This window comes from Anas acuta, chromosome 3, assembly GCF_963932015.1.
Source record: "Anas acuta chromosome 3, bAnaAcu1.1, whole genome shotgun sequence".
NCBI lineage: Eukaryota > Metazoa > Chordata > Aves > Anseriformes > Anatidae > Anas > Anas acuta.
This window is the reverse complement of record NC_088981.1, coordinates 1,308,591-1,320,983: the sequence shown is the minus strand read 5'-3', so window position 1 is coordinate 1,320,983 and position 12,393 is coordinate 1,308,591. Positions and strand designations below refer to the sequence as shown.

The 12,393-nt window shown below is 60.0% G+C and overlaps 1 protein-coding gene across 1 annotated transcript; it reads right to left on the bottom strand.

The window, feature by feature from the left end:
• Positions 1-2,537: 2,537 nt before the first annotated feature.
• Positions 2,538-9,157, bottom strand: PAX1 (paired box 1). Its single transcript, XM_068675171.1, has 5 exons — positions 9,018-9,157; positions 7,211-7,840; positions 6,108-6,250; positions 5,806-6,022; positions 2,538-3,527 (listed from the first exon to the last, which is right to left on the bottom strand). Exons 1-5 carry the CDS (start codon positions 9,019-9,021, stop codon positions 3,436-3,438), a joined length of 1,086 nt encoding a protein of 361 aa, XP_068531272.1. The 5' UTR covers positions 9,022-9,157; the 3' UTR covers positions 2,538-3,435.
• Between the last annotated feature and the right edge of the window lie 3,236 nt (positions 9,158-12,393).

Below are 12,393 nucleotides of genomic sequence, written 5' to 3'. Positions count from 1 at the left end.
GCATTGAATTTGCCGGGGGTGCTTCTCATGGCTGTTGGCCCCAAGGCCAGCGAAAAGCATCAAAAAGCAGAACAGCTTCGTTCTGTGGACATTATCACAACGTCTGTAGCTTTTTGTCCTTTTGCAGAAGGGAAGGAAATTCTGCACCAGCGATAACCCTGGGGAGGTTCAAAGGTGTGAGCTGTCCGCTTCTCAGCAGCTCCAGTCCCTGTGCCTCTCACATCCCCACCCCGGGCTCCTTCCCAGCACCCCTGCAGCTCCTGTCTCACAGCGGCTGCCAGAATCAGCCTGGCCTCCCCCTGGGCACGAGGAGGGGAGGCTGGGGCCGGGTGATGGTGGTGGTGTTCCTTCCTCTGTGCAGACCAGGGACAGAACCCCAAACTCTCGGGACTTCCAACCCAAGGCTGTCGTGCTGAATAAGTATTCAGAGTGAGAGTAGTTGTTATCATTGTCATTACCACCGTAGGCAAAACAATCTATTTTTCCTTTTTTTTAAATGTCTGCATTTCTTACTGGGAGTGTCTGCAGTCTCCGTAGCACCTGCCGCTGCTGGAGCCATCAGTGCTTGTGTCCTGCTGCCGGCCTGTGAGCTGGGATGCCTGTTTTGCTCTAGAAAACAGGCTTTTTGGGGCTCCAAAATCCCTGCTCAGTCCCGTGTCCCCCCTCGTCTGAGCCAGGTGCCACCGCCTGCAGACCCAGCAAGGCAGAGCCTCGCGGCAAGGCAGTGCGGGGTGCAACGAGGCTTGTTCCCAGGGGACACACAGCTGCTGTGGGGGTTCTCCCACCCAGCAAGGTTTCTCCTTGACCCCCCCTGCAGGGAACACCAAGCCACGGTGTCCTTGACCTGCCCCAGCACGCGATGGTGGATCACTGCGAGGACAGCCCACTGGGTTTTGCTCTTTGGCTGCTCCATCTGCACCACGAATGGCGCTGGGCAAGGGCAGAGAGGAGCAGGCTTCAGGTGCCTGGGGTCAGGCGCCTGGTCCCAGTGTCAAAGTTCCCCAGCAAAGCACAGGAAAAGTTCAGACAGCTACAAGCTTTCAGACAGAGGCCTGAGTTAAACCCAGCAGTTGAAACAATGCCCAGACAAACTTTTTTTTTTTTTCTTTTTTTTTTTTTTAATGAGAAGTCCCTTCTATAGTCATGATTGTTGGAACTGCATCTTTAATAAAGGCTACCAACAGGCAAAGAGATGAGCACAAAACAGAAGGCAGGAGCCAGGTGATGAAAGCCACTGTGCCGCGGCGTGGCACGCTTCGCTCTGCTCCCTGGCTCTGCTCTGTGCCTGGCTACAGGCATCATCCTGGGGCTTTGTGCTGCAGCTCTTCGCGACACCTCCTCCCTAAACCTGCGGCAAGGCACGTTTGGTGTGCCTGGGCACATCCCCTCTGCGTCCCTCTGTTCCCCGGCTGGGAAAGCCAACCCTTCCTTGCAGCTTGCAGCCAGCTCCTTTCACGTGTCTGCAGAACAATAGGGTCTCCCTCTGGTGGCAAATCCAGCCCGAGGTGTGCGGCCACTGCAGCGGGGCCTGCAGGGTTTGGTGGCTGTCTGGGGTGACGGGGATTGGGGCCAGGGTGGGCGCGAAGGTGGGGGGAAGGTGCTGAGGGCTTCAGGTGGTTTGCTGGGAGCGACAGGGACACAGGGCACTCAGTCTGTTCCCTCCGGGGATGTGGCTCTGCCATGGGGCCACCAGGGGCTGTGGTGAGGTGGGGGGGCTGGCTGAAATGGGGCACTGAGCTGCTCCCAGGGAACACCAGCAGGTCTGTCCCGCAGAGAGCTTGAGCCCAGGGCTGAGCTTGGCCAGAAGCGCCCTGTTCATCCTGCTCAGAGGCAGGGTGAGCCAGGGACACCGCGGGGACACGCTGGAGGCAACCAGGTTCCCACATCCTAGAGGATGGCTGAGCTTCTTCAGGCCCTACATGGCAAAGTTTAAGGGCTGGGGGTGCAAAGGGCTCCTCTGGCCTCCTAGACCAGCAGAGTCCCTACAGAGACAGTGCTCAGCCATCCTAATTTCTGCTCTGCTTTTCCTCTCTTCCCTCTGAGGGACTGCATTTCTTCTGCAGCAATCAGGAGACGGAGAGGCCCCGTGTGTGTGTTTGCACTTTAGGGGTATTTCTGTCACTCCTCTTTTCTAGGGCTGGTCTCACCCATGCCCTAATGTAGCTTTATGTGGATAAGCCTAGACTTAGTAAAAACTGTCAGCATCTCGCTCAGGTGACTCTTTCCTTTAAAATGTACCCTGTGGCAGTGCAGGAGGCAGGCCTGGCCCTGGCACAGCACTCTCGCCTGCTTACAATCCCCCCCTTTCCCTCCCGTGCTTTGTAGTCAGTTGCAAAGACCAGCTCTGGCTGGAGGCTTCGTAGCAGCAGAGGCAAAACTGAATTTTGCCACCCTAAGGTTGAAGGCAAAATAATTTCCCGGGGTGGGATGTCGAATTTGGCATCGTTCTGCCTCCCTCCCACAAAGACACACTCTCTGCAGAAAGCCAGGCGTGTATTCTGCTGCCAGGATATTTCCTCCCTGCCCCACTGGAGGACCTTCCCCTTCTCCAGACAATGCAGGGACCAAAGCCAATGGCAGCGGCTGGTGGAGCCAGGGAATTCAAAAGCCCAGCAGAGCCCGTTCTGGTTGCACCCGAGCCAGATGGACAGGAGGGGGGGGCACGGACCCCAGTGTGTGGGCTTCAAGCGGGCAGCCCCAGAGCACCACTCTGCATCCAGTGGGGGCACAGACCCCCGTGCGGGGCTGCCCTGGCCTGCAGTGCACCTGCAATTCGTGCTGCCCTGCATTCGGCTCCGCACTGGGGAAGGATGCCAGCAGTGCATGGTAGTCTTTTTTTTATTAAGGTTTGTTATTATAAAAATATATCATAAAAAGTCGTGGCTTATTTGTCCATTTACACTCTGGGGCAGAAGGCTCGCAAGGAGAGTGCTTCGGCACTGTCCGGCCGGCCGCAGGCTCCTCCCCGGAGATGCGCTCCCGAGGCAGGGACAGAGCCCAGGACGCACTGAGCAGAGGCTGGGAATGGAGGCCCCCGCTGTGCCATGGCCGGCAGTCTTCAGGGACAGCAGGGAGGAGAGAGAGAGAGAAAACTGAGAGCGAGGAGGGAAGACAAAAAAAAAAAAAAAAAAAAAAAAAGACAAAATAAAGATGGAAGGCTGAGCCTCTTCTGCCACCCCTTTCTGATCCAACGGAGGTAACGTGTCCCTCTGGGCAGCGTGAGTGTCCCGACCATGTTCCCCGGAGTGGGGATTTGCCGTGGGAGGCTGTAACCTCTGTCCAGCCTCACACCGGCCTCCTCGTCCCCACAGGCACCTGCTGGAGGCAGTGGCACTTTGGGAACAGTTCGGTGGCACCTCTAACTGTGACAGTTCGGTTACAGTCTGGAGGTGCTTGATCCGAGGGTGACCGTCCCTTGGCTGCTGCTCCACGGTTCTAGGAAGAGGAGGCTGGGATCGAGAGTCCGTGGATGGTGTTCAGAGTGTCTGGAGATTTGCCCGCAGGGCTGGCAGGTTTTCTGTCCGTGGCTGCAAGAAGAATAGAGGGGGAAAGAAAGACAACAGCAGAGCAGTGGATTACCAGCCTCCAACTTTCCTGGGGAAACCGGGAGGGAAGGGGAAACGCATCTCCCAAGCGACAGGGACTGCAGTGGGGACAGACACCCCCTGCCATCTGTCTGGGAGCTGACCTGGACCTGGCTCTTGTGCTCCCCCAGCCTGCTGGAGAAAGGCTCCGAGTCCTGCCTTGTCCCCAGGCTGCTCACCTCCCTGCCCGCCTGCACAGGTTTCCCTGATTTGCCATGGGGGTTGTCACCAGACCAGGGACAGAGCTGTCCCTGCACTGCCTTTTTCTAGGGCTCCAGCCCTTTGAGGGGCAGGGGGAACATTTGGGGACATGGGCTCTTTTTTCTGCATGTTTTTGGGCACGCATTAACGAACAGTCATATAGCAGGGCGCTGCTGCAAGCAGGGCAAGGGGCCAGATGTCAGCTCCGAGCCCTGTCTTGGATGCAGGGACAGGTCCTGCGCTGCGCAGGGAGCGGCAGGGAGAGCAGCAGGGAGAAACCAGAGGGGAAAGGAGGGGAAGGGGAGAGGGGACGGGGCCGGCCATCGGAGCCAGCTGGGCTTAAACTCCTTGTGAGCTCAGCACGGCCGCAGGACCCGTGCAGCCGCCGCACCGCCCCTGTACGCACCATCGGGGCAGGCGGGGGGTGCGAAAAGCCCCGGGGCTGCTGCGGGCGCGGGCACGGGGCAGGGGCTGAAAACAATCGTAAACCTTTTTTTTTTCCTCCAAGGGGATCTTGCGGGAGAGCGACGGCAGTGAAATCAGAACAGGTCTGAGGCAGAGGGGGAAATATCCCCGCAGACCTCCCCTTTCTCCCTTCTCTGTTCTTTCCTTTGCTCCCTTCCCTGACTCCCTGCTCCCCCGCCGGCAGAAGCTGGCGGCATGGGGCTGCCCCCCTGAGCGGAGCGCGGCCGCTGAAAATAAGAAAATAAGTTGAAAATAAGAAATGCCGGCACAAAACCCCTCGGACCCTCTCGGACAGCCCCAGATCCCCCCCGGACCTCCCCGGCCCCCAGGCACCCTCGGGCCGCTGCCCAGGTAACCCGGCTTTGCCTGGCCCCGGGTCCAGCAGAGCCGAACCAGAAATTCGATCCAAAGGCAAGGGCAAAAAAATGTATAAAAAATCAAATCAAATCAAACCAAATTAAATTAAATAAAGTCCTTCGGCTGGGACCGCAACAGCTTGAGGATTGCCAAGTCAGAAAATTCAGCCTCCAAGTCACTTAAAAAGTGAGAAGGACACTGCAAAAAACGGACTAAAAACGCACAGGGCATCTTCCCTCCATCATTTGTTTTCTTTTTCTTTCTTTTTTTTTTCTTTCTCTCTGTCTTTCTTTCTACATTTTTTTTCTTTCTCTCTCTTCCTTTCGCTTTCTTTCATTTTCTTTCTTTCACTTTATTTTTCTTCTTTCCTTTCTCCTTCTTTCCCCTTCTTTCTTTCGCTTTCTTCTTTCTTGCTCTCTTTTTCTTTCTAATTTTCCTTTCCTTTTTTTTTTTCTACTCACTCCATCCCTTTCTCACTTTCCGTTTTCTTTTTTTTAAAAACAAACAAAACAAAAAAAAACAGGTTTACGATTGTCCATTTTCAGCCGTTGATCCACGCAATAATTCATCCCTGAGAGGACTGATATAAGGCACAGCAGGTTCCCGTAGTTAGATAGAAACGGTAAAAGGTCGTATAAAAAAAATAGAATAAAGAAATGAATTAATATGTGGGAAATGAATTGCAAATGTGAAAAATATTAGAAAGTCCAATACCACAAAAAGGAGAAAGATATTGACGGGGATTTTATATCCAGAACAGATGAGTTGGGATTTCTTAAACGAAACCACCTATCGAGGAAATCAAGCTTCCATAACTGTACCGAAATAATTAACGGGAGATAAAAGAAGCGTCCCAATTAGCAGCCAGGGGTAAAGGCGTTCAGAGCAAACGCCCTGCTCCGCATACAGGCTTCATCTGAGCGCTGCCTGCGGCGGGGAGCAGGGAAGATTTCCTCATCACGCTGAAAACTGCTGCCCTCTCCCCGGGCTGCCCCGCTTCCTCGGCCAGTGGCACACGGCGAGGAAAAACTGGTTTCCAGTCTCCCCTCCCCGCACCCCAAGGGATGCTCTGCCACAATTTGGGGCCGTCGAACCCCCGGCCGGGGGGCTCCCCGCCGCCCCGTCGGGGCGAGCCAGGCTCCCCCCCCGCCGCCCCTTTCCGCTCCTGGCCCCCCGTGCCCCCCCGGCCTCCGCTCACCTTCCCTGCCGGGCTGCTTGAAAGCCATCGCGCTGGCCAGGTCGCCGCCGTGCACCGCCACGCCGGGGCCGTGGTGGCCCAAGGGGCTGCCCTGAGGCTGCCAGGGGTGGCCGGGGGGGATGTAGCCGCCGGGGCCGCCGTAGACGCCGTGCTGGTTGGAGGGGGGATAGGCGCAGGCCGGGAGGAAGCTGCCCACGGAGGAGAGCCCCGGGGCGGGCTGGGGACGGGCACAGACACACGTCGGGCACGGGGCGACGGCGCCCCGACGGCGCCCCCGGCGCCCGCCGACCCCCGCCCGGTACCTGCGGGTACTTGATGTCCCCGTCCGCCGCAGCCTTGTCGATGCCGTTGACGGGCTGAGCCGGGGGGAAGGCCGTCCTGTTGACGCCGGGCCAGTCTTCCATTTTGGGGGGGTAGGCAGAGCCCTCGGTGCCGGCCAGCGCCCCTGCGCGGGACAGAGCCGCGGCGCCGTTAACCCCGGGCCCTCGCCCCCCGCTCGGGGGAGCTCCGCGGACAGCCGCGGGGGGGGTCCCGCTGCCGGCCCCGCTGCGCTGCCCCAGCCAGCCGAGGCGCGGCACCCCCCTGCCCGGCTCTGCCCGCCGCCCCGGCACTTTCCTGCTCGCCATAATTTAGGAAGCCCGACTCCTCTCTCTCGGCGAAGGAGATTTATAAAAGTGACATCGGAATTTTTTCAAGATAAATGGTTGCGCAGAAGGGAATGCATGCGGTTGATTTACCCGGGTTTGGGGAGGATAAAAGGACTCGCCCCCCGCCCTACCCCGGAGCCGGCGGGGGAACCGAGCCGGAGCTTGGGGATGCGGTGACATCCATCCTAAAAGACGCGCCTCCGGCCCTCTTCCTTCTCTAAAAAACTGGGCAGATTTCTCGGGGGACGGCCACAGAGATCCGCCGTGCCGCCCGGCTCTCAGAAGCCATTTGCTTCCCCCTCTTTCCCTGATTTTTTCCCTTCCCTGGCTTATTTCCCCCCCCCCCTCTTTTTTTACCCCCACCCCCTCCGTTTTTTTGTTTTTTTTTTTTTTTCTTTGCAAAGGGAAATTCAGGGCTCCGAATTTGCGGTCGGCAATCTATCATCCTACGAAAATATTTTCCACATTTTTCATAAAAAGTTCAAGATGTCTGAGCCTCGCCGCATCTGGCCCCGCCGCTCCGTCCTGCCAGCACGGGGTGCGGAGATCAAAATAAAATAAAATAAAATAAAATAAAATAAAATAAAATAAAACAAAATAAAATAAAATAAAATAAAATAAAACAAATCCCCCAAAGCCCGGGCCAGGGAGAGCTGCTCGCCGGGTGGGGAAGGGCCGATGCCTACCGAGCCCAGGGCAGCGCAGGGCAGCGCAGGGCAGGGCTGCGGCCCCGACGGCACGCCTGTCGCGATACCCACCCGTCTGCTCCATGAAGGTCCGGATGCCCAGGATGTTGGTGACCGAGTGAGCCGATGGCCAGGAGCGGGGCAGGCTGACATGGGCCGCCGCGACGGGCGCGCCGGGGTGGCTGCCCATCTTGGCGGCCGGCGAGGCCATGGGGCTGGGGTAGGGGTACTGGTAGATGTGGTTGTAGGGCAGCGCGGGCTGGGGGGGAGGCTGCTTGCTGCCGTCGTAGGGGCCAGGCTGCGAGAGGCTCCCGATCTTGTTCCGCAGGATCCTGCTGATGGAGCTGACCGAGGGCACGTTGTACTTGTCGCAGACGCCGTCCGCCAGCAGCCGGTCGCGGATCTCCCAGGCGAAGATGCCGGGGTCGCCCTGCTTGTAGTCGCGGATGTGCTTGACCACGTTGGGGGTGGTGACCCGTGGCTTGCTGCCGCCGATGGCCCCGGGCAGGATGGAGCCCGTCTCATTGTAGCGGGCCAGGATCTTGCTGACGCAGCCGTGCGAGACGCGGAGCTGGCGGCTGATGTCGCAGGGCCGGATGCCGAGCTGAGCCAGCTCCACGATCCGCAGCCGGATGGCGTTGGGCAGCGGGCGCCCGTTGACGAACACGCCGCCCAGCTGGTTCACCTCCCCGTACGTGTGCTCTGCCGGGGCCGGGCCACGCCGGGCCGGGACACAGCGTTACCGGCAGCGGGCACCGGCAGCAGGGCAGGGGAGCGGGGGTAAGGGCACCGGTGGGAAGGAGAGGAGAGGGAGCAGAAACGAGTCGGCGAAAGCCGTGCCCCTTGGGGGGAGGGAAGGGAAGGCAAGGCAAGGAAAAACGAAGAAAAAAATGGAAAAACAATAGGAAAAGAAGGAAAGGGGAAAAGAGTGAGAAGGGGGGAAAGAAGAAATGGAGAAACAGAAAGGGGAAAGCAAAAAGAGAAAGAGAAGGGGGAGCGAGAGAAAGGAGTGAGAGAAGGAAAGGAAAGGAGAGAAAGAGAGAGAGAGAGAGAGAGAGAGAGAGAGAGAGAGAGAGAGAGAGAGAGAGAGAAAGAAAGAAAGAAAGAAAGAAAGAAAGAAAGAAAGAAAGAAAGAAAGAAAGAAAGAAAGAAAGAAAGAAAGAAAGAAAGAAAGAAAGAAAGAAAGAAAGGAAGAAAAAGAAAGGAAGAAAGAAAGGAAGGAAGGAAGGAAGGAAGGAAGGAAGGAAGGAAGGAAGGAAGGAAGGAAGGAAGGAAGGAAGGAAGAAAGAAGGAAAGAAAGAAAGAAAGAAAGAAAGAAGGAAGGAAAGAAAGAAAGAAAGAAAGAGAAAAATAAAGGAAAAAGAAAAGAAAAGAAAAGAAAAGAAAAGAAAAGAAAAGAAAAGAAAAGAAAAGAAAAGAAAAGAAAAGAAAAGAAAAGAAAAGAAAAGAAAAGAAAAGAAAAGAAAAGAAAGAAAGGAAGAAAAATTAAAAGAAAGAAATTAAAAGCAAGAAAAGAACAGAACAGCAGAGAGAAGGGAGAAGGAAAGGAGACCGAGAAGTCGGGCAGAGCCGAGCGCTCTCCCACGCCGGGAGCAGCCACCACGACGGCCCGCAGAAGCCGTTCCGCAGCCCGGCCTCTGCTCTGTGGCCGCCCAGTCCCGGTCCCTGTCCCCGTCCCGATCCCGATCCCGATCCCGATCCCGATCCCGATCCCGATCCCGACCCCGACCCCGACCCCGACCCCGGTCCCGCCGACGGGCCGGGGTCCGTCCCGGCGCCCGCCGCCCCCCCTCACCCCCTCTCCCGCAAAGCGAAACCGCGGCGGGTCGCGGCGCCTCCCGGCCCGGTCCCAGCCCTCCCCGCAGCCGCCCGCGCTTACCCATCGCCCGGTACCGGGGGAGCGCCGCGCCGCCCGGGGAGGGGGCGCCGCCGGCCGCCGCTCCGCAGCCGCAGCCGCCGCCGCCGCCGGCCCGGCATAGAGGGCGCGGGACCGCGGAGGGGGCGGCCCGGCCGGGCCGGCTGGGGGCGGCCGGCGGGGGGCGGTGGCCGCAGGGCTGTCCTGGCGGCGCCGCGCCGGTTCCCCGCTCGCGGGGAGCCCCCGCCGCTACTTGGGATCAATTTGACGTGGGAACCACGTCAATCCCGGCCGTCACGCTGGAGGCGCCCCGCGGCCGCCCATTGGCTCCCGCCCGCTCCTAAATGGCCGCGGCCCGGGGGGGGGGGGGGCGGCTCCCTCCGCCCGCCCCCTCGGGGCGAGCGCCCCGGCGCGGCCGCCGCTCCCCGCCCGGGGTCCGCCCGCGCCTCCCCCCCGGTCCGCCTCCCTGTCGGGGCGCCCCCCGCCCGGTATCGGGCCGAGGGAAGGCGGAGCGGGGTACCCGCGCCCCCCTCCCGAGGCGGCGGGGACCCCCCCGGACCCCTCCCGCGCCCGTTCCCACGCGGGACGGGGCCGGGACGCGCACCTGCGCCGCCTCTAGCCCGCAGCCCCGACGGCCGCCGCGGGGCACGGACACGCAGGGGGGACAACGACGGGGCGGCTGGAGGCCGGGCCGGGCCGGACTCGTCTGGGGTTCCCCGAAGCCTGCCGCTGCTCGGCCCGCACCGAAATCCGCCCCGCTCTCGCACCGGCAGCTACCACAGAAGAGCAGCCTCGTGAAACGCGAGTGGGGCGAGCGCCCAGCACTGAGGTTTGGTTGATTTTTGCTTCCACCCCCGTCCACCCCCCCCCCCGCCATCCCCCCCCAGGAAAGGCAGATCGAAAGATCATGAGTGTTTGTACGCAGACGGCCGAAAGGCTGGGGGGAGAAGGGGGCAGGCGACCGCGGGCATCGCCCGCCGCGGCCCCGTTCCTGCGCTTCGGGATGCGGCAGGACGCGGGGCCGCGCCCGACGGCCGCCCCGGATCCGGCTTCGCCGCCGACGGCTCGCGTAGGAGCGCAAACGGCGTCTGGGGCCCGCGGTGCGGAGGCCACTCGGGGACGGGCACGGCCACAAGCCCTCCCCGGGCCCCCTCTCCTCGCCCCCCCCCCGGGGCTGGTTAAACCCCTGCGCGCACGGTGGGGCCGCAGCAGGCAGTGCCGCCCGACAGCTGGGAATCCGTCTTCAGGAGAGTGGAGCGGATCGATTAAAAAGCAGTTAAGCATTGCGAAGGGATGGGTGCCCCGCGTTTGCTTCCCCCCCTCTCAGCCCTCCCCGGCTGCAGGGCCCGGGAGCGCCGTGGCCGGGAGTTTCCCTTCCTCGGCCGCCCGAGCGGGACGGGAGCAGTTCCCCGCAGCGTGCGGGAAGGAGGCAATCGAAAGGCGGCCGAGAAGGCGAGCTTTCTTTCTCCCTGCCCTGTCATTCCCACGGAACAATTTTTCCGGTGCGTCTGGGGGTCCCGGCCCCCCTCGCGGCTCAGCCTTTTCCCTCGGGCTGCCCCCAGCCCCCAGCGGGGCTCACCGCCGCCGCTCGCCCAAACCCTGCTCCGAGCCGGGCTGGGGCAGAGGCCTGCCCGGGGGCGGCCGAGCAGGCACCGCTCCTGCCCCCACGGCCCCTCCCGAGCTCCTTTGCTGGCTGGGAAACCCGGCGCAGCGGCGGCCACGAGCCCCCGACGGCGCGGCCGGGCGGGTGGCAGCGCTGCAGGGGCAGCAGCCCGCGGCCACCGGGGCTCCCCGAGCCGCTCCGGCCCCAGCCCAAGCGCTGCCCCCCCGGCCGGGCCAATCTCTCGTCTTCCTCCGCTGGGAAGTGCGGAGAAATCCGCCCCGGGCCGGGAGGGGGGCTCCGGGCAGCCGCGGGTGGGATCCCGCCAGGGATGGGACGGGGGGGGGTTTCCCTGGGCGGTTGAAGAAATAAATATGCCCCTCCCCGGGCACCTGCTGCGGGGCAGCATCGCACGGCCGGGCGGCCCGTGGCTCCAGCGGCTGCTAGCCAGGAGGAGCAGGAGAAGTTCGGCCGCCTTAGGGGGTCTGGGACGTGACTGCGGGCCTTATGTGAACGGGAAAGGGTCCCCTCGGCCCGGCCTGCTGCCAGCGGGCAAACAGCAGACAGGGAAAGGGAGCAAACGAGAAAGGGCAGAGGAAAGCAAAAAAGAACGAAAAGAGGAAGAAAAATAAGAAAACAAATAAAAATGAAAAGATGGAAATTAAACAAAGAACGAAAAGAAGAAAAAGACAATGAAGAAAATGAAGAATGACAAGAAGAAGAAAAAGAAAATGAAAGAAAAGGGGAAGAGAGGGAGAAGAAACAAAAGGGAGGGAAAGGGGGGAAATAAAAATGGAAAAAGAAAAAAGAAAGAACAAGGAAAGAAAGAAAAAAGAAAGAACAAGGAAAGAAGGAACAAGAACAAGAAGAAGAAAAGAAAAATTAAAAAAAAATAGAAACAAAAAAGAAACAAAAACAAAAATAAAAAGGGAAAAGAAAAAAAAAAACGAAAGGATGAAGAAGAGAGGAAGAAGAAGAAGAAAAGAAGAAGAGGAAGAAGAAAGAAGAAGGAAGAAGAAAGAAGAGAGGAAGAAAAGGAAGGAAGGACAGCGGCTGTAGTGCGTGGGGCTGAGTGGCCAGGATCCTGCGGGCAGCCTGGGCAGAGCAGAGGGGGGGGCTCTGGGACACGGGGGGGCTCTGGGACACGGGGGGGCTCTGGGACACGGGGGTCCCTCCCGCCCGCTCTCTGAGGCCGCCCGACGGCAGCCGCTAGGGAAGGGAGCAGCACTGGCCCGACACCGCCGGGAGCCCTGGGCCACCCTCGGCAGCTGGTACCAGGGAGTGGGACCCAGCACCGGGCTCAGCGTCCCCAGGCCTGTTCCCCTTCCCCCCCCCCCCCCCCCGGAGCGCCTCCTCCCTGCCCCCCGCCCTGCCTCCGAGCTGGTTTTAATTTGCTCGGGCTCCTTTTCCCCCTTCCACCCCTTCTTTCCCCTCTCCTCTCTCAGCCCTCTTGGTTTATTGACACTCCCGCCCGCCTCCGGTTTTGATTTAGCATCATGAGCTCAGAGTCCAGCATGGAAAATATTAGGCTGGGGCGAAAGCAAGGGGAGGGCAGCCCCTGTACCCCCAGTGAGGGGCAGGCTTGGGAGCACCGTCCTCGTCCTCCTCTTCCTCTTCCTCTCCTCTCCTCTCATTTTCTCTTTTTCAAGCCCCGGAGCCCCCCATGCTGAGGTAACGGGTGAGAGTGGGGATGTTTGTAGGGCAAGTGTTCCCGGGACCGAGCTTCACATGGCTGCATCATAGCGTGGCTTGTTTGGCTGAAAAAAAATGTAGCAGCAGTGAAACAGGTAGCTATGCTTT

Coding starts and splice junctions, on each gene's coding strand:
- PAX1 (XM_068675171.1), bottom strand. Junction 6,023..6,107: donor GGGACATCAAGTACCCGCAG/GTACCGGGCGGG, acceptor GCCCGTCCCCAG/CCCGCCCCGGGGCTCTCCTC. Junction 3,528..5,805: donor CAAGCAGCCCGGCAGGGAAG/GTGAGCGGAGGC, acceptor TTCTTCTTGCAG/CCACGGACAGAAAACCTGCC.